At 37.3% G+C, this 20,272-nt stretch overlaps 1 protein-coding gene across 1 annotated transcript; it reads right to left on the bottom strand.

Moving 5' to 3' along the window:
* Positions 1-271: 271 nt before the first annotated feature.
* On the bottom strand, positions 272-17,655 carry LOC137241882 (caldesmon-like). The gene is made up of 4 exons (XM_067769242.1): positions 16,233-17,655; positions 12,746-14,442; positions 511-1,156; positions 272-450 (listed from the first exon to the last, which is right to left on the bottom strand). The coding sequence occupies exons 1-2, from the start codon at positions 17,653-17,655 to the stop codon at positions 12,863-12,865; spliced, it is 3,003 nt and encodes a 1,000-aa protein (XP_067625343.1). The 3' UTR covers positions 272-450; positions 511-1,156; positions 12,746-12,862.
* Between the last annotated feature and the right edge of the window lie 2,617 nt (positions 17,656-20,272).

The raw sequence follows: 20,272 nt of genomic DNA, 5'->3' as shown, positions 1-20,272 counted from the left end.
TTTGATTTGTAATTCCTTTGTACGGCGAATTGGTTTGAATACGCTTTGATATTGCTTTGCATGAATTGTCCTTGGTATAGCTCATAATATCATTAAACACTTGCAAGCAAACAATTTTATTTATTATCCTTACAATTTAAATCACACATTCGTATGTATGTTTAATGGCGGATGACCGGTCAATCAAACCGCTAAAAGGAATTGTTAATTTTATATACAATATAAAATGAAAACCCGTGATGAATAATTGTGGGATTTATGTTTACAGATATTTATTGTATAATTTATTTAATTATGAATTTAACTGTAATTTAAAAACCGAGTAAATATGCACATGAACAGTTGGATACGCACTAATGGATTGCAGTTAATAGTTCAGCTTCACTATGGCTTTAACAGCATTTAATTACTTCAAGGGTTCAATTAAAAAAAATGCAGCCTGAAAATATGCTGTAAAAATATGAACTCTTTTAATAATTTTGAATTATGAACTTAAGAACTCTTACCTACCAAATCAGATCAGATAAAGATCATACTTTTACGCTGCAGTTTTACTGAAAACTCTAGTAATTTGAAGCCTGCGAAGCTCTGTTATATTGCGCTTGGTTGTATATCAGTTTAGATATTGCCCTTGTTATGAACTTCTTTTGTATATTCTGTTAAACCAAAAAATTTAGAATTCGCCTGCTTTTCGAGTACTTCCGAGTTACTCTTCTGTTCTATTTTATTCAAAGCTTCTCTCCCTTGCTTGACAAGTATTTTGCGGTGGCTTGAATGTTAAACAAATCACAGTTTTACAAGCTGTATGGGTATCAGTGTTTTGCAAACGTTCTTCGTCATTTGAATAATTGCATGAATCTTCACTCCGACTTCCATCGTTATAGGCAGGCCTTACAACGGTCGGCGTACGGCAGTCTGACTGCGATAGTGATTCCACAGCTGGCATATTAAATCTTGTTCTTGGACGTTGCTTTGAGCGACTTCCTGCTCGCACTTCGTTAAATCTAACTGATTCACAGGAGCTACTGTTTCCTCTACCACGACTATGACTTCTATTGCGGCGTTGGTTATTTCTACGATGACGTCTTCGGCTTTGTGTCATTCCCATTACGTAGCACAGCAAAGCGAGCATTCATGGCAAATTCAGCAAAAGGTGCTTCTTGCGTTGAAAGAAGAATATTATTATTTATGTATATTTGTTCATGTAAAGCGAAATTTAAAACAAAAAATGTACGCAAATATAATTTGAAAAATTAAGACAAATTACAAAACTTCTTAAAACTTCAAACAACTTTTTTTTCTAACTAGGGATGTGTTTCTACTGATATATACATATATCAAGCCAAGTACGGCACAAGGTGATTAAACGTTATCAGCTATATGCTTGTTTCAAGGCGAATCCAGAACCAGATGATGTTATCCCATCAGATCATTGCTTTTTCTTCATAATTTTCAAGGCACGTCTTGGCACAGCAAGCTGTCTGTTAATAGCAAGGCAAATCTATACCAGGCGGCGGCAAAGCGAATTCAACCAATTCGCCGAGCAGAAGAATGTCAAGTAAGAAAACTTTAATTGATTTCGATTAACTGACATATTATCTTACAAGGCGTTGTATGCAAAATTATTAAGAAGAAGCAATCAGCTGTTGGGATAACATCTGGTACTGAATTCGCCTTATAGCACAACACTGCTTTTCGCCTGATATGAAATATATTTCTTGTGATTAAAAAAATCTTAATTTAAAATGCGGGTTGGGTCGGTATTCGCTTTGCTATTTTGTGTAGCCCATCCTTTGGATGCGAGCGTGAAAATAAGTGTGAATTTAGGGTGAATCTAGAAATGGTGATTGCGTGATACTAAAATGTGTGCCTACCGAATTCGCCTTAAAATTAAATGTCAAATCAATAGAGAACTTACGTTCTTTCCTTCTATTCCTCTGATTCAAGAAAAATCGCAAAAACAAGAAAAAGGCTGAACTCGCCGTTTATAGAAGGCGAGAACAAAAATAATTTAGACCCGATTCGTCGTATCTCAAACTGTCATAAAGGAAGAATTTTATTATTTGGTTTAATAAATATTCCGAATTTCTGTATTTTTTGTGACAAATCAAGCCAACAAAAAATAGTTGGTGGCATGCTATTCTCCAAGACGAGGTCAATACCAGGTGGTGCTATCCCACCAGCTGATTTCAAGGTGAACTTAGTACCAGGTAGAGTTATCCAATCAGCTGTTTGTTGCTTGATCTTGATATTTTCTTAATATTTTCTATACAATGCTTTGGTTCAACAATATATCAGTTAATCGAAGTCCATGCTTATTTTCTTTTTATTTAACATTTTCTGCTGAGCGAATTCGATTGATTTCGTTTCTCCATCACTTTTTATAGATTTGCTTTGTTTGATTGCCTGTTTTTACGATGTTCCAGGAAAATTTGATGCGGCATAATATCAGTGAAATGAAATCGACGCATTTTTACTTTAGGGTTGATATTTTGCTCTACAGCGAATTTGGTTGAATTCGCTTTGCTACCACCTGGTATAGATTCCCCTTGCTTGCCGCCATGCATTTCCCTTGAACTGAATTCGTCGCGTGAACATCAATACAAGTCCGAATAAGAGTTTGAAAGGTAACTAGAGCACGAAGACTCATTAGAAAGCGTAAACAAATACTAATACAAATACGAGTATCAATACGAATCTGAATATGAATACGAGTACAAAGGAATACGAATACGAATGGATTCGAATAAATAAATGAATAGGATTACGATAGCAGTTACGAATATGTATACGAATATGAAGACGAATACGATTACAACTGCGACTACGAGTGCGGAGTTTTTAAAAACTAAATGTATGTATATCAAAACAAATGTACTTTTTGTAATATTTTACAACAATTTCTAAACTCGGCTGCCACCTAACCTTTTACTCTTTATTTATATATCCGCTTCTACATATCTGGCAAACAGGTTGACCCATTTGTATAGCATATCTTCGGTTGTTAGTATGCAACATTCGAAGCTCTTAGTAAAGGCTCGCAGCTCAAGATGTCTTTTCACCGTTGTCTCTTATTTGAAATTAGAATATATGGTAATTCTATATGCATGACACTGCTAGTACGCGTCCTAAAATATCGGGAGGTGTCAAAGACGCGTATTGACCTCGACAACAATAGTCCGAAGAAAAACCGAAAAATCACTCCGGGATCCATAGTATTTTTGCGCAGAACGCCGTTCTGCCTTCCGCCGCGCTCATAAAAAATTACCCTGCGTGGGTCCAACACCGGTTTGGAGACCAAAACTATATCCGCGCAAAACACTTATGTTTGTTGGTACAACAAAATCATCGAAATTACAACAACCGCATGTTAATTTTCAATTCCTTTTGCAAATATATCTTTGACAGACCCCCAATTTTTGACCTCCGCTTTCGGATTCGTGATCCTGGATCCAAACCGCATCTTTTGATACTCTTGATATTTTTGGACGTGTATTAAGAGTGCCTTTTTGTCGTATAGAATTACCGAATACATAAATGATATCCCAAATTAAGTATTTTGCATCAAATTTTTGTAGAAGTATTTACGCACACGAAATTCAGGGTTGCCACCCTACCTAATTTAATTCTATACTTTGCATATCCCACACAATTTTGAGAGGTGCTTGACCCATTTGTATGGAATTTTTTTCTGTTGCCAATACGCTTTATTTCAAGCCCTTGTGCCCGAGAGTTGCCTCTTGCGATATTTTGAGAAGGTTGCCACTTTCAAAAAAATGTTTCCAATTACCACTAACCTTCAGTTCCAGCCCCTTTGCGAACGGATATTTTAAGAACAAAAATATATTTACAAGGCTACAACCTATTTGAAATTTTTTACAGAATAAAGCGAGATATGGCATCCGTCATGATGTGATGGTACCGTGTTCCACCTACCACACCAAAGATCCCGAGTTCACGCCCCGTGTAAAGCAACATCAAGATATTACAAACAAGTTTTTTCTTAAAGAAAATTTTCTAAGCGGGGTCGCCCCTCGGCTGTGTTTGGCAAGCACTCCGAGTGTATTTCTACCATGAAAAATTTCGCAGCGAAAAGTCATCTGCCATGCGATGCCGATCGGAGTTGGCATAACACAAATATTTCGCGTTGCGCCAATTTGTAGGAAAAATAAACAAGGAGAACGACGCAAATTGGAAGAATAGGCTATATGCCAAATACCTAGTTCTTTTACTAAGCACTGCTCTCTAGGATATTTTATAAGCTAGTCACCGCTTTTTAAAGAAAAAAAGAAAAATTGTATACAAATATGAAAGGGGGAAAAATATAAAAATTAATATTGCAACACTCACTTTCGGTAAGAAATAGTATGGGCAGTGTCTTCGAATCGGTTGGTCTCATAATTTTAGTTTAACCAAGCCTAATCAGAATCATCACCAGCATCTGAAATTCTACACACCGCCAAATTACCCCGTACATGTTCGACTTCCATCTCACAAGCACGTGTGGAAACTCCTTTTTGTGATCTTTTGGCATTACAATTAGACACTCTCTGACATTTGCAAGTGCACCTTGGTCGCTCTTCATTGACTTGATTAATTTTCTGACATTGACATTTACAATGGAATTTTCTCGGTTTTTTTGCTGCTTCTGTATAAACAGGAACCACCTTGCGGCTACAAGATGCCACCCGCGGACGTTTACTACAGCTAACTGGCGGCGAAGGTGAGCACGAGCAGCTAAAAGATCTGCCACATGGACGACAAGCAGGAAATATGCAGGTTTCACAAGTACGTTGAAGACCATTTGCTTTTGGTGCCACTTGACCACAGCATGGACAATACATATACGGTGGTATACTAGAATTTTCTTTCGCAATTGTTGTATAACCGCAGCAGGGACACGATGGGCAGCTCGCTGGATAACAGAAACAACAAAAAGGACATTGACGACAACCGCTGAAATTAGTCGATGCTGCAAACTCGGGATAACGTGGACAACTTGGCATCGAATAACTTGGCTCCGAATTATAGGTGCTACATGAGCTTTCGTTTAGGATGCTTACATTATCAGTGGAAATGCATGTGCAACAGTCTGATGGTTCGACTAAAATTCGACTTTTACCGTTACCCATTAGCTATGCGAGTGCTGGGAGACATCGCAAATTTACCGGACTGTACACCACGTCTTTAGGCTAAGACATAAATTTTAAACACGCTGAGCTTGAAAAAAATAAAAATAAAAGTTAATGTTTAGAAAAATATAAAACGAAACGTACTGACAGCTGTTGTTATCAAAATTTCGTTTTTGAATCAAGGGAGTTTTGTTTCCGGGTTGCAAAGCATTGTTTTTTTTTTGTTTTTTTTTTGTTTGGAAAAGGCCAACTTTTTCATAGAAAATGCAGTAGATTAAGTAAATTTGATGTTTAATAAATTACTTATGTTGGTAAGGACGTACCATCGTATGTATGTATTAGTGACCGCTATCGTATTCTGCTTGTCTTCGTACTTGAATTGTGATGTTCCTATAAGTGTTGGTAAAAATATTCCCTTCATACTCGTCATAAGTTATCTCATTCGGCTTCATATTCATATTCATATCCATATTCATATTCATACTAATATTTGCATTGCTATCTGCCTACAATAAAAGGAACGCTAGCTTCGCGGTGTATACTTTAAGGCGCAAATGGGAGTTGGTGCGTCATTTCCGAGATGAACATGCCATTGTATTTCCAATCATAATTCAAGTCCTTGTGATTTTCCGACTGCGGACTTTCATTAGCCTTTCTTCTAATGTGATCTAATTAGAAAACTAAAACTAAATATTTCTCCATAAAATCGGTGAATATATTTTACTTCTAATGAAATTCTTCAAAATTCGGTTAGAATTTACTCACGCGCTGTTTCACGTAAAGGTTTTGAGTTAACTTCGGACTTCAAGAGGGATATATTCGCTACTCGCATGTTGTTTATATCAAATAAAATTTTTTTTAGCAGGCATCATCATCGTCATCTGATTCTATATGAACTGGTATTATTATTTGTGAGGTAAAGGTGCTTTTCCGCTTTTCTTTCCTTACTGAGCGTTCTTCTCGTTCTCTGCCAAAACGCCGTTCGTATGAACGTTCCTCACTTTCGCGTCCATGCGTCATTCCATTTAGTTCTCTAGAATAAGATTGCTCACCTCTTTCTCTGTCATACGCTATTTCAACTCCCTTTTTCCGATAATATCGCTGGTCTTCTTCTTCGCTGTAATGTCGCTCATTTCGTTGCTGACGAGAGCATGGTTGCGGCTGTGGTGATTTTGGTCGAATACATGGTGGTGGTTTTGGCGGCTGTGGTCTATAGCAAGGTGTTGGCTCAGGACAATACTGTGGCGTAGGCTTTGGGCAACATGGCACATGCTTTGGCTGACAACATGTTGGTGGTGGTTTCGGTCTACAGCACGGTTGTGGCTGCGGTCTACAACATGGCTGTGGTTTTGGTCGACAGCATGGCGATGGCTTTCGCCGGCAACATACCGATGGTTTCGGTCGTTTGCATCTACAAGCAATGTCTACAGATATTTCTCCCCATTCTGGATGAATCAGTGTTGGACGGAGATTGGGTTGACAGCAGGGTAGTTCTTGAAATGCACTTTCACTAGAATGTAGAGAAGGCAAGCTATATGCCGGTTCTGATTGTTGAGAAAAACAGCTTTCAGTTGATTGTTGCTGCTCAAATCGGTTACGATTATCATAGCCTCGGTTACGACTATCATAGGCTCGGCTGCGCCCACAACCCATTTCCTCTTACTGTCTTCACTACAGAATGCTTCGAGCACCATTACGTATTACAGATTTTGTTTGTTTAAATCATCTTTTTAAAAAAAAAAGGATTTGATTTGCTAACACACAAAAATTTTTCCGAGGTAACAAAACAGTAAATGAAAAAGACAAGCAATTTTCACAGTTTACATGTTGGCTAACAAAAAATCAAAAAATTTTCTCAACAGTTCCTTGGAAAATAATTACATACCTACATGTGCAAACAAAACGGTAGAAACTTTCTCAAACCATGGCTTGTAAAATTATTTCAAATGCGTATTGAATATTATATACAATCGACATTGATAACTGTATTCAGGGCCGTAGAGAGAAAATCCGGGCCCGGGACTAAACAGTTTACGGCCCCCTATAAAAAATCCACCAACACATTTGATTAACTTGAATTAATGATGTCTCGTTCATGAATCATTATTGATGGATTACATAAAAAAATGTTTGCCAACTCAACTAAATGATTTTTAGACTAAGAGCTGAAAATAAAATTAACACAGAATATTTACTATTTATACTGTTTTATTGTAATCTTTCTATATGAGTTATATGAGGAGAAGGGGGCGTGGGACCTCCAATATAAATGGAATTTATCAAACTGGAGGTACGGAGGTAAGGAGCTATATGAAGTTAAGTCCTAACACCTCCAGTAAAATATGGAATTGGGGGAAAGGCACCTTCCCTACAAATTGGATTTTTCAGAACTATTGCTGCCGTACAAACTTAGGTTATTATAACGGCTAAAGCTTGACTGCAGAATTCTTTGGCTGTTATTCCTTTTGGATGTTTAGTAATCTTCCGCTGTTAAAATTTTTTGTTAACTTCAGTCTATCCACATCTTCTATCTATATATATATAAAGTTGAAATTATGAATGTTTGTATGTAGATATAAATCGGGTTGCGCCCTAAAGTTTAGGGCCTAAACGGATCGGCCAATCACAACTAAATTTTAATCACCCACTAGAAACCTTCCAATGATAGTCATAGGCTAAACATAACTTCAATATAAAGAAAGGGAGTGGCACCTACCATACAAATTGAATGTTTGATACAGGATAACTCTGGAATTATTCATGCAAAAATATTGAAATCCAGTAAAGAGTTAAATTGGGTTAATCCCTAACACCATTAAGAAAATAAGGGGTGAGTGGGAAGGAGCGTGAGCCTCTCATACAAATGGAATAATGAAAATTGGTAAGGAGCTATATGGCGTTAAGTCCTAACAGCACCAGTAATATAGGAATTGAAAAAAAAGACAAATGGGACTTTCAGAACTATGGCTGCTGTAAAAACTTAGGTTATTTCAACACGTAAAGTTCTTTTGGGGTTTGTTATCTTTAGCGTAGGTATTTTTGGATACGCCTGGAGGAACCGGAAAAAAACATTTCTGTTTAATTTGATATTAATTAATGTAAGACCACAAAGACAAATCGCTGTTGCAGTTGCTTTCTCAGATACCGCGGATAAACTTTGTGTGGTGGACGTACAACTCCGCATTTAAATGACCACTGTCTGCAAACATCTGATACACCGATGTGCAACATAAGCAAACGGTGAGGCCAAAGTGAGGGTGTGCGATGCGTGCACCATGCCTCATAAACAGCCGCTGCAAATTTTAGACCTAACCCTTAAGAATTTAAGGTGTAATGATCATCCCAAAGGGGGCGCTTTCCTGTTACTTGCTGGAACAGCCGCAGTTAAAGTAAATGCGTGCTTTTTCGTCTATAGACGGCTTTACGTACAAAAAATTTGCTCCCTTTAGAAATATGAGAGGGCATTTTAGCGGAAACATTTCAGCAGCAGCTTTTGCTAAATAACTTCTTGAAATTAATTATGGCAAAATTCCTATTTCTTTACTAATATATTTGTTTTCTTTTCCTAAAAGTTTTTGAGAAAAGGCATTTTAGGCACCTTAAAATGAGGATGTTAATATCACTAGAACCAAGATAACTTATCACTCTATTAACGCAGTCATGGAAGAGTCCCAAGCTGTGCATATCCGATTGAGTTTATTAGCTTTTCTGAGCTATCAGAAATATCTCCTCATCGATTGATCCTAAAAAGAGGGCCTATAATATCGTAATATTTATGCTTCGTTACTTCGATTATCCACGCTTATGTAGTGGGACAAGGCTTTTCATCACAAAAGTTTTACGAATGTCATTGAAGCAATTCGTTTTATCGGAAAATTTCGAAAACCAAAAAGTTTAAAACCAAGGATGCCATTGATACCGATAGATTTGTCTTTACAATTTTAAATGGCTCAAATTTCCTCTCACTATCAATGAAGCTCGCGAGGGTAATCCTGTTACAAATATGAATATATTAAACAACAACAGTGATTAGCTGTAGCAGAAGTTAATCTTACCAACTCATGTTTTACACATGGTCAGTTACGCATAGCCTGCATATTTTTATAGAAACGTGGGGTAAAACCCACGGGCATAAGCTAGTGTAGAAATAAAATTCTCTTCTAACAGCCACATATTGTTTCAAATACTCTTTTCTAGTTATTTGGTAACATTTCTGATAAATATAATAATGATTATAAATTTTAATTACCCAATATAGGAGGTTCGGATATCAAGGGTGGCTTTTCTAGCTTTTTTCGTTGCAAAATTTTTTATAATAATGTCTAAATTTAACTGTCTTGTCAAAACGGATTGAACACAAAGCGTGGCAAGTCCTAAAACTCGCTCTTTAGATGAACACGATCTATGAATGTTTTTGATTCTTGAAAGGACGCTGAAGGAACGTTCTGCACTAGCTACAATGACAGGTATGGTGCAAAAGATACGTAAAGCAACACAAATGTTGGGGAAAATTCTATACAGATTTTGAACATAGATGTTATTTAGCAATTCCAATGGTGCAAGACCTTTATCAAAATTTGCTTCGTTAATGTGTTTCAAGTGAATTATTTCGCATTCTAAGCTTTGAGAAATATCCGACTTGTATTTTTCGACAAATATTGCTGCTCGCCCGAACCGTAGTTTCATCCATGTCTTCAAATTGCCACAAAAAGGAAAACGTCTCCCTCAAATTTCTCATAGCTGCAAATCATTCAGTAATGCCAGTGATTACCGAACCAACAATCACTAGGAATGTATTGTTTTGAAAATCAGATTCTGAATCATCCGTAATCATCTCATTTAAATTATCTTCAAAACGTCTTTTGGGTTTTCTCTTTCTAATGTACCGAGATGTTCAATTGAATAGCAACTGTTTTGCATTCGTTTAAAATTGTTTCCCATTGATTCCTTATCAATTTCAAAACAGCTAATAAGGCATCTAGATGTCGGACCTGAACATCTATGGTGGCGTCTCTAGCTTTGAGGACCACGTTTCTTTTATTAATGGTAGTCATCGAACTTGTAGATGTACTTGAGAATGTTGGTAACATCTCCGTATACTTGCGCAGTCAAATTTGGCTTTTAGCTGAAAGACTATGAAGAGAGCTCGGTACATTTTTTTTTTGAGGATGTCCCATCGTTGTAGAGTGCTGCTGAAAATATTAAAACATTTTTGTACAACTCCGAAGAAAGTAATTTCAGCCGTACAACATTCTGCAGCATCAACTCCACATAAATTGAGACTTTGGGTTGCACAAGGCGAGTAATCAGCATTCAAGTTTTTGTCGAGAATGTGACGTAGTGCTCCGTTATAAGCTCCTTTCATATTGGCGCCGTTATCGTACCCTTGTGCACGACAATCCTCAATCAAATATGGCAAATTAGATCAGCGATTTTCTGACCAGTTTTTTAGTTACAACTCAATTCTTGAATTGTAAAATTTGGTGCTTGCGAATTGAAATGGAGTTAGCGCAAAATGAACGTAGTCAACGTGGCTAGCATCAGGCATAGCATCAACGATAATAGCAAACTACTTGGCTTTCTTGCCTTGATCTAATATAGTTTCCTTCACGTGCTTTGCACAAATTTCTATAAACTCGTTCTGAATGTCTGGGGAAAGATATTGACCTTGTAAACGTTTGTGCTGCTGTTGTGAAATCCTAAATTTCTCCAAATGTCTCTAAGTATCGGATCATATTGGCTTATGAGGTCTTAGATGCCCCAAAAATGTCCATCGTTTTGTTCACCAAGATATATACTTTCGCCTTCGAAAGCTAGGCCTCTTTCACCCAAAAATAAAATAGTGTCCAAAATTCTATATAAAATTTCTTTCCACTGTTGAGTTTCAGTGATTAGCTGGTCATTGATAAGTGTATCAATTGTAGCCTCCTTTTGAATTAGATTTTGTAAAGATCGCCATTGAATATAACATTTAAGGTGATCTTGAGTATTTTCTTGTGATGGCAGTTTATCGCATAGCTTCTTCAATACCTGGAATTTCGAATATCCGCACAACATATTTTACGTCGATTTAAAGTATTGGTGCTTAATAGACGACATGGTAGGCCATAAAAGCATTGCTACTGGCACTCCACATTAATCAGTCACGTTCCACTTTCTCTCCATTTGGCAAGATTCTATTTAGCAACGAGGTAGGAAATGCCTCTTCATGACAATCACGTGGAAAAGTAACAGGACACTTTTGATGACAACGACGAATTATTTCGTTGACTTCTTCAGATCGCAAAAACTCATTATTTACGGCACCGATATCGAAGTCGTTTAAATAATCTGGACTCTGATTCAGAGTTTGTGGTATTGTTGGAAGACTTTTTGAAGTTGGACCTTAATCGGTGTCACCACAAAAACTTTACGATTTCGGATTTATGTAAACATACATTTTTGTTTGATGTTTTTATTGTCTCCTCACTGTTCGAAGGCCCAGACAAAAAATCATTATCAATATTCGTTGCTTTTGAAATTTGCACATGGAACAACTAAAGACTGAATTAAAAAAAAATGTCTTAGTACCTCTAAATCGCGGGCCCCCTGAGAAACCCCGGGACCGGGGGAATCCCCCATTCTTGCATAAAAGCAGATTCATCTAAGCGGTCATAGGTTACAAGTCATATAAGCATTGTATATTTAAAGTAATCCCCTCGGAGATTTCTGTTTCCCTGATATAATTGAGGAACGCCAAATTCATGTCCAGTCCCTACACTGACCACTCTGAATTGAAGTTGTCGTCGCTGACCCAAGTGCGAGAAGCTATTGAATTGATGGCTACGATGTTTTCATACGTCCGTTATGGGATAAATAAAAAATGATCTAAGTTAATACCACTTCACATTTCTATGCAATTTAGAGCCATCTGTGAAGACCCCCATGTTCAAGTTCGCAAGCAGAGGTATATTTATATATATTCTTCGCGGGATCCCCTTTGGGGAAGCATTCATGTGGTGAGTCATCTATGCGGCTCAGAGCACTCTGAAATAGTTCTGCCAGAGTTAGAAGATGAGCTGCTGTTGCTGTAAGAGCTATATCGTGTTTATATGTGATGACTTGGCAATGAAGTCGAAGCGATTGGTGCGTAGCATACTATGAATGAGGCCCCTTCTCGTAAGAAGGTGCTTACCGCATACCACAATCTTCCGATCCAGCTCTAAACTCACTAGGGCATCGATTCCGGCTTAAGGGTGGACGTTGTTAAACCTTCCTTTATGTTCAAAAAAATGCTAGTTCTTCACTCATTCGACTTTGTAAGCGAAAGACTTCTTGCACTACTCCAGAAAGCCTTTGGTATTAGGAGATCTTGTGCTGTAAAAAATATTAAAAATATGCTCATAACATTTATTATTACATAACATTACTAAACACAATTTACAATAGGACGCCAAAAATGTAATCTTACTTGAGGACAAAAAACTACTCTGAAAACAGGAGTTTAATGCGCCTAAAATTATGGTACGTTAAAAAATTTTTTAAACTACCAACTAATTTGCTTGCACTGCAATTAAGTTCGTTTACGGTAGCATAATTTTGGGCACAAATAACGTTTATCAAGTTCCACGCACATCTCTTAAAGCGGCTGGTCCACGCAACGTTTCTGTTCTCACCAGTCGAGCTCTTACTCAATTCAATGCACTCAACAAATTAATGCGAACACACAAAACTAAATTTTTGCTCACTGATCAACCAGGGTTCATGCCAGGAGGCATTGCACCAGTCTTTCCATAACTACAAGAGGCTGTATAACAAAATGGTATCGGCTGACAACAGCAGGGACATTCTTGACCGTAGCTCGACGGTGGCTCATAACAGCAAGTGGGGGGCTGCTCACCATACATGGGTTGCGCTGGGGCTGGTTGGCTGGGTAAGTAACAACAGGGGTTTGGTTGAAAACTACAAGGCTGCGGTGGTGGAACACAATAGTTCGGTGCACAACACGGTATGGGCGTATAACAGCAACTTGGTTGTGAAGGAGCTGATGGCTCACAACAACAATAACAACAGCATGATTTTTGTTTTGTCTTCCTTTGATCTTGTAAACGTTTTTGCAATTCCACTTGCAACGCTGCGCGTCTTTGTAAACGTTTTGCTAGCTCTTCTGCCAGTTTTTTTCGTTCTTTCTCTTCTTCACTTTCTCGTTTCCTTTCTTTCGCTGCTGCTGCTGATAGTGATGATGATAGTTGATGTTCGGTGCCTTGTGTGCAGGCGCAACATTTTGTTAATGGTACTCCTTTCCTTTTGTTGCATGAACATTCCGTTTGGAATTGTTTTCCAATACGTTGACAATGTTGTTCACTCCTACTTTGACTTCTTGAGTGACTGCGTGAGCGGTCAGTACTACGTTTGTTGTCCTTATCTGAAGTCTTCCGGCAGCTGCAACAGCCATTGGTTTTAGTCTGTTTATTGTCCTTTTCTGGAGACTTGCTTGGTGTTGAATCTTTACTCTTTCGGCAACTGCAACAACCAATGGTTTTAGTCTGTTTTTCATTTCGTTTGATCATCGCTGCTTCGTAGTTTTGCGGCGTTTCTTTGTTCGTTCTTTTTCGTGTAAAGCAGCAGCAAGTTTCCTTTTCATTTCCTCTCTCTGGCTCAACTTCTATTTCAAGATCTGCCACTGTTTCATTCTCTTCAATTACAGCTGTATAGTCACTTTCGGTTTTTTCCTCTTGATTTTTACATTCACAGCACATACATCCCCTGGAGTGGGCTTCGGTGTCTTTTGAAAATCTTCTTGATTTCTGCAAATTTTTACTTTTATCTGTAGCTCTATCCCGAGTCAGTGTATAGTCGTCGCTTCTATCGCTTGTTTTCTTTCTTTGTTCTCTGGAGTGTGCTTCGGTGTATGCACTCTTTTCGGTGTCTTTTGAGAATCTTCTTGATTGTTGCAAATTTTTACTTGTATCTGTAGCTCTATCCCGAGTCAGTGTATAGCCGTCGCTTCTATCGCTTGTTTTCTTTCTTTGTTCTCTGGAGTGTGCTTCGGTGTATGCACTCTTTTCGGTGTCTTTTGAGAATCTTCTTGATTGCTGCAAATTTTTACTTTTATCTGCAGCTCTATCCCGAGTCAGTGTATAGTCTTCGCTTCTAACGCTTATTTTCTTTCTTTGTTCTTTGGTTTGGTATTCTTGTTCACTTGTTATACTTTCCTCTCTTATATAACTATTGTTTAGTCTGTTGTGATTGATTGCTAATGAAGATCGTGGTGTTCCAGGCCTGTCTTCAGAGTTTTTACTAAAATTTAATTGTTGCTTTGGTGATTGCTCTGAAATGGTATACGGGAGTTAAGATAATAAAATAATTCGGATCTTATATCGGTAAACTAATCCAATCCAAACTAATGACTAATCATTTGGAAATTAATTTGAATTAATTGATGTGATTAATTGACAAACTATTATTGACTTGTAAATTGTGGGAGTGTTTATTATATTTGATGGGCCTCTCAATTTTTGTTAGTGAGAATTAATTTTTTTGAACACTGGTAAAAAAAAATTTGACTTAATTTCCTTTAATTTTTAGACTTTTGTAACTCAACTCCCAGGGATGATTGATATACAGACTTGATTAAAAATTTATGTTTAAGTGTTCTTTTAAAAAATGTTAAAGATTTTTTATGATTTAATTACTGTTGAGTTTTCAATTTGATTGTTTTGAAATTGTCATTATTTCTATACCACTAGTTTTAGTCTATTAATTTCTTATGAAAAAATAAATTCTATTCCGAGTACAGCTGACTAGTCAGTAATCTTTCTGTTGTTTTTTTTTTTTTTTGGAACTAAAAAACATACGCAAAATTTCTGACTTCTGATTATTCATAAAGTCTTATTCCCTTATGATTAACATTCGAAGAACTCGAATTTTTTTCCCCCAAAGTAAATATATCAGATTATTATATTGGTTTACTAATTTGAAATTGTTTTATTCATGACAGAATTAGTGTTGTTCAGTTAATTCAGTCAATTATTTAGAACAAAATCGTCGCCTGAATATTTTTAATGAGTTATTTGTGCATAGATTAATACACAAATATTTTTATGTACCAAGTTATCTAAACTAATTGACTAACCAGTTAATCCTTGATTCGATTAAGTGATTAATTTATGAATTACTTATTATAATTTTGGTGTCATGGTGGTATTTGTAAATAAGCTCAATTTAAAGGAGAATAGTCGTGGTCGGAAATCTGACGAGTGTAAAATTAAGTTGACAAACTGTTAGTAAAATACTTTTTTTTTTTTACTGAGTTACTTCATTGATTGATCTAGTTTATTGATTACTAGATTGTATTTTGCACTCAGTCAGCAGGTTAGTGATTGGGTACTTAATTTCTAGATCCTTATTTGAAAATCTTGCCTTTTTTCATCATTTTGGAATTAAACGATAATCAGTACATTGACCAACTTTAAGACAAAGTTAATAAGCAGGAATAAACATGTTTAATCAGATCTTCTTGAATTGATGAACTAGCTACATTTTTTATTTAATTTTTGACCATTTGATAGAATTAGCTTAGTGATTATTTAATTGAAATGCAAGGTTAGTTAACTCTTGACTTTTATACGGATTAATTCAGCATGTGATTAACTAATAAATCCCCATTTATTCTACCGCCAAAAAATGTATAGCAATATAATTATGATTATAAAATAAGTAAGCAACGTATTCAAGAAATTTTTTGAAATTTTAAACACTTTTTTAGTTTTAGTTCAGAAAGCTGCAACTGAAAATCAGAAAATACATTTGAAGTTCAGACTTTCTAAATTTGAAATAAAAACTTCATAAAAATAAAATTGAAGTTCACAAAAATAAAATTAATGTTCAGAAAAATACAAATGAATTTCAGAAAATTATAATTGAAAATTCTGAAGGTCGAACTGTTATTTTCAGAACTTTAATCAAAATTTTCTGAGCCTGTATGGTAATTTTCTGAACTTCAATTGCACCTTTCGGAACTAAATTTGGAAAAGATGTAATCTGTGATCTTTTCATAAATTTTATAAAATTTATTTTAATAAGAAATTTTCTAACCACAACTGTAATTCAACAACTTACCTTCAACTTTATATTCAATACTTCCTATGTTCATAGGTTCAGCTGTCTTCTTACAATCACAGCATCTACAGCTTTGCACATGGGTTCTGTCGTCGTCACTTTTGTCACTTTCTGTAGGCCTTTCTCTGCGCTGTTTCACTGCAGGCGCATATGCGCTGTCTGCATCCTCGAGTTCTGGTGCCAGATTGGACTTTTTCATAAAAACTTCCCACATAGCTTCCCGCTCACTTTCTTTCCTTTCAATAACATTTTGGGGAGCTTGTTTATGATTACTTTGCTTCTGATTTCGTGGCTGCGAACGTGTCTCGTTTCTTGCTTGCTTTTCGGGCATTATCTTTACTTCTTCGGCTTGTATCTCAACTTCAATATCACCTACAGAAATATCTGTTATATTATCCGGTACTCTTGTGGGGTTGTGCTGCTGTTTGTTACAGTCACAGCATCTGCAATCTCTCGCATGTTTTTGTGGGACTGAGGGTTTTATAGCTGCATCTTCATCGAACTCGTCGCCCGCTTCATTTAACTCTTCATCGTGGTCTGTACTCTCAGGCGTATGTATGTATTCATCTTCTACAGGTCCATCGTTATTCTCTTCATCACTTTTTTCGTCTTCACTTTCTTCTTCTTGCTTTATCTCACCCATTGGCGCAGCTATTGCGCATTTACAACATTTTTGCGCTCGTTTTGGATACTCCTTGAATTGCGTGCAACAGCAGGTATCCAAAAACGGTTCAATGTCCAAATCTATCTCAATCTCATCATCTGAATAATTACTTTCCTCATCAATTTTTGTATTACACATGCAACATTTGTGTGCCTTCTCTCCATTTCTCTCCTTTCTAATAATCTCCAGCGCTCTTTGACGTTCTCTCCGACAATATTCTTGTATTGCATCTGCTATGGCTTGTGCTTCCGACAGCTTACCCATTTGCCCTTTGCACATGCAACATTGGCAATTCTTCTTTTCGGGTTCTAACACCGCTTGTAGTCCATTTCTCTTTTCCATTCGCCGTATTTCTCTTGCACACTCACAGCAAGTAACCGCTTTCTTTTCTGACCGCCTTTGCCGCTTTGTTGACATTTCTCCTGCTTTTGCTCTCTCTTTCAATACCGCCTCTACTTCTTCTAGTTGTTGTGAGGCTGTAAGTGGCTCCAATGTGTATTTGCACTCACATGATTTTGAACGCGGAAGTCGCGTTTGCGGTTCTTGAATTTTTCTCATCACACAATCGAGATCTTTGTTTTTGTTGTTCTCGCTGATTTTACTATTTTTTTTACAACATAGCTCTACTAATTTGCTATTAAACTCGTCGTCATCGGCTCTCTTTCTCGCTCTGCCTTTGTTGCAATTAAGATCTCCTTCATTCGTAAAACTCACGCTCGAGTAATTCGCTGCGATTACTCGACTCTTACCGTTGCCCATTGTTTCCGTACCAGAAATTCATCGATTTACACTGTTTAACACGTTAAGCACATTGAATAGAGTTGAGCTGGCGGATTTTGACTAAATTTTAAATTTTTTTGCTTCCAAAATTTGTAGAACTTTTTTACATAAAACAATTTTGATGACAACAAAACAAATTGCATTATTCGAAAAGTTGTTTGAAAAACGTGTTTCGTTTTGACTTGAACTAAATCAGGTAACTTGGAACACAGGAACCGCAAACCACAAAAAAAAAAAACAAATTTTGTTCAAAAGTAAAAGTTTTTGCGAATTAAGGGCGGGGTGCTGCTGTGGTGGACGGATGTTTATGTTATAAAGGGATTATTGTTGTCGAGGTCAATACGCGTCTTTTGTCACCTCCCGGGATATTTTTGGTAGCGTATTAGCAGTCGACTCCTCAACTAGACTTTTACCTTATAAAGCTAGTTCGGGTAATTCTTTACGATTGATTCTCTTCAAGACACAGAGTAATAACGATAAGAGAGACACGAAGGGATGATGGTAGTACTATAAGTTCTTACTAGGGGAAGGAAGATAGTGGGCTGTCAACTAGTTCGGTGTGGAACTGGGTTCTACTAACTTACCAGAAAAAGAAGAGCGAGCATGAAATAGAACAGAGAGCAAGATGATCATATAATGTACCGAGCAGCATTGCCGACGCCGTGAGAGCCATGGCCGTCTTAACTAAATATGAAAGAGAGTACTTGACTTAAGCACGTTAGCCTGTGGAAGGCGGTTAAAGACAACTTTATAACAACATCGGGTAGTGCGCAATACTGCGAAGAGCTAGGGTACGAATAGGCCACTAATGGTAGAAAGACACAACATTCAGAAAAAGGTGGTAGGCTTGAGTTCAAGAAGTGGAATGAAATAGTATAGGGGCAGTCAGTGGAATGGCTCGTGTGTACAGCTTGCGAACTACTGGAAATGTGCCCCAGAGGTAGTAAGAAAGTGACAATAGCAATAACGTTTGCACATCGAGAACTGCAAAGAATATACGATATAGTGATAACGCACCAATTTTACTGTTAGAAGAAAGAGCTGAGGAAGGCATTCACAAGCTACAAAAACTTGTATGAGTAAATGTATAGACATTTCTAGTGAGGCTGTGAAAAAGATAAAGAAAAAGAGAGCGGTTCACGTAGTATTGAAGTCTCTTTAGGTGTTCATTGACGCACATTTTTCTTCGCTGAAAAGACGCAGAAGTTGCGGTAGACAGTACTTAAACTTCAATCACAGAGCGAATAGTGCCAGAATTGGGGACTAACTCCAAGATCAAAAATGTGTCTTGCAGGTGCATTCACCGCAATTCTTTGCAAGAACGCCCTATTATTGCCAGTCGCTCCAGCTCCGCCGCTGATACACGGTCCGCCGAACTGTTTGCGGCTATTAGGATCAGACGTCCCAGAAAGATATATAAAATAAACTTATTGTGGTTATGCACTACAATCTCTGGGTCTGTTGTCTTCAAAGGTCACCCCCAAAGTTGAGCACCCTTAGGAAGTTCAGAGTGGTCCAATTCAAGAAGCGTATGTACCTGCCCATTTCCAATCCTTACATCTGCAGGGACATGCTTTTGGAGGGTTCATCATGACTTTATATTGCACCCTGCTAGCAATACCTTTTTCGCTGTAATTGTATTCCTTCAAAGCAATATTTTTTCTAAAATGTACCTCTCCTCATTCCTTAACTTTTTAAATGCTAAGTAGTATATCTAGACATGTTGGCACTCGGAACAAACATTTCCGCTCAAATTACATTTTTGCATGCTTGCTTGTCTAAAAACTTAATTAAACAAAATAAAACTACTAAATTGCCTTCGCGGTAGTCATCTTGCGCGTGTCATACAAAATCTGCTATCAAAGCGCCTCTCTGCAAAGGACGCTGCTACATACATAACTTTCGTTATACGACGACGTAATTATGTAGCTCGCAAATTCTCTCAGCTTATTAAATGTAAAATTAAGTACATGCTATATCAACATCATACATACAATAAACAGAATTAAGGGATAAAAACTTGTAACACTCTAATGCAACAAAATGAGTCAGGGAATTGCCGCCTTCCGCATGACGCATATTTACCGCGCAAGCAAAGCGATTTTCTTCGTTTATTTGCGTTCTCTGTGACCAAATAAAGTGAACAAGTTTGCTACATAATTTCCAAAAAAATTAAAATATTTATATTTCTGTTGTTCTCGTGCACACCACTAAATACCTCGCTGATTACCACTCTGCAAAATAACCATTGAGCCTATTTGCATGTCTAGTGCATGCTGTAAAGGCCGCTTGCTGCAGAGCTGCAGGAAAAAGTAAAATATAACATGCAATTATAGTATATAAAGGGTGTTTCAATAGACTCTATATCTCATCCCCATCCTCATCCTCATCCTCATCCTCATCCTCATCCTCATCCTCATCCTCATCCTCATCCTCATCCTCATCCTCATCCTCATCCTCATCCTCATCCCCATCCTCATCCTCATCCCCATCCCCATCCTCATCCTCATCCTCATCCTTATCCTCATTCTCATCCTCATCCTCACCCTCATCCTCATCCTCATCCTCATCCACAACCTCATCCTCAACCTCATCC

The sequence above is a fragment of the Eurosta solidaginis genome, chromosome 2 (assembly GCF_040869045.1).
Source record: "Eurosta solidaginis isolate ZX-2024a chromosome 2, ASM4086904v1, whole genome shotgun sequence".
Taxonomy (NCBI): Eukaryota; Metazoa; Arthropoda; class Insecta; order Diptera; family Tephritidae; genus Eurosta; species Eurosta solidaginis.
The sequence above is the reverse complement of the archived record's forward strand: the minus strand, read 5'-3'. Positions and strand labels throughout refer to the sequence as shown.

Bases quoted from the DNA above. Each gene is read 5' to 3' on its own strand.
- LOC137241882 (XM_067769242.1), bottom strand. From the start codon at position 17,655: ATGGGCAACGGTAAGAGTCGAGTAATCGCAGCGAATTACTCGAGCGTG. The intron at 14,443-16,232 runs GTAAGTTGTTGA...ATACCATTTCAG, and splicing joins TATTGAATATAAAGTTGAAG to AGCAATCACCAAAGCAACAA.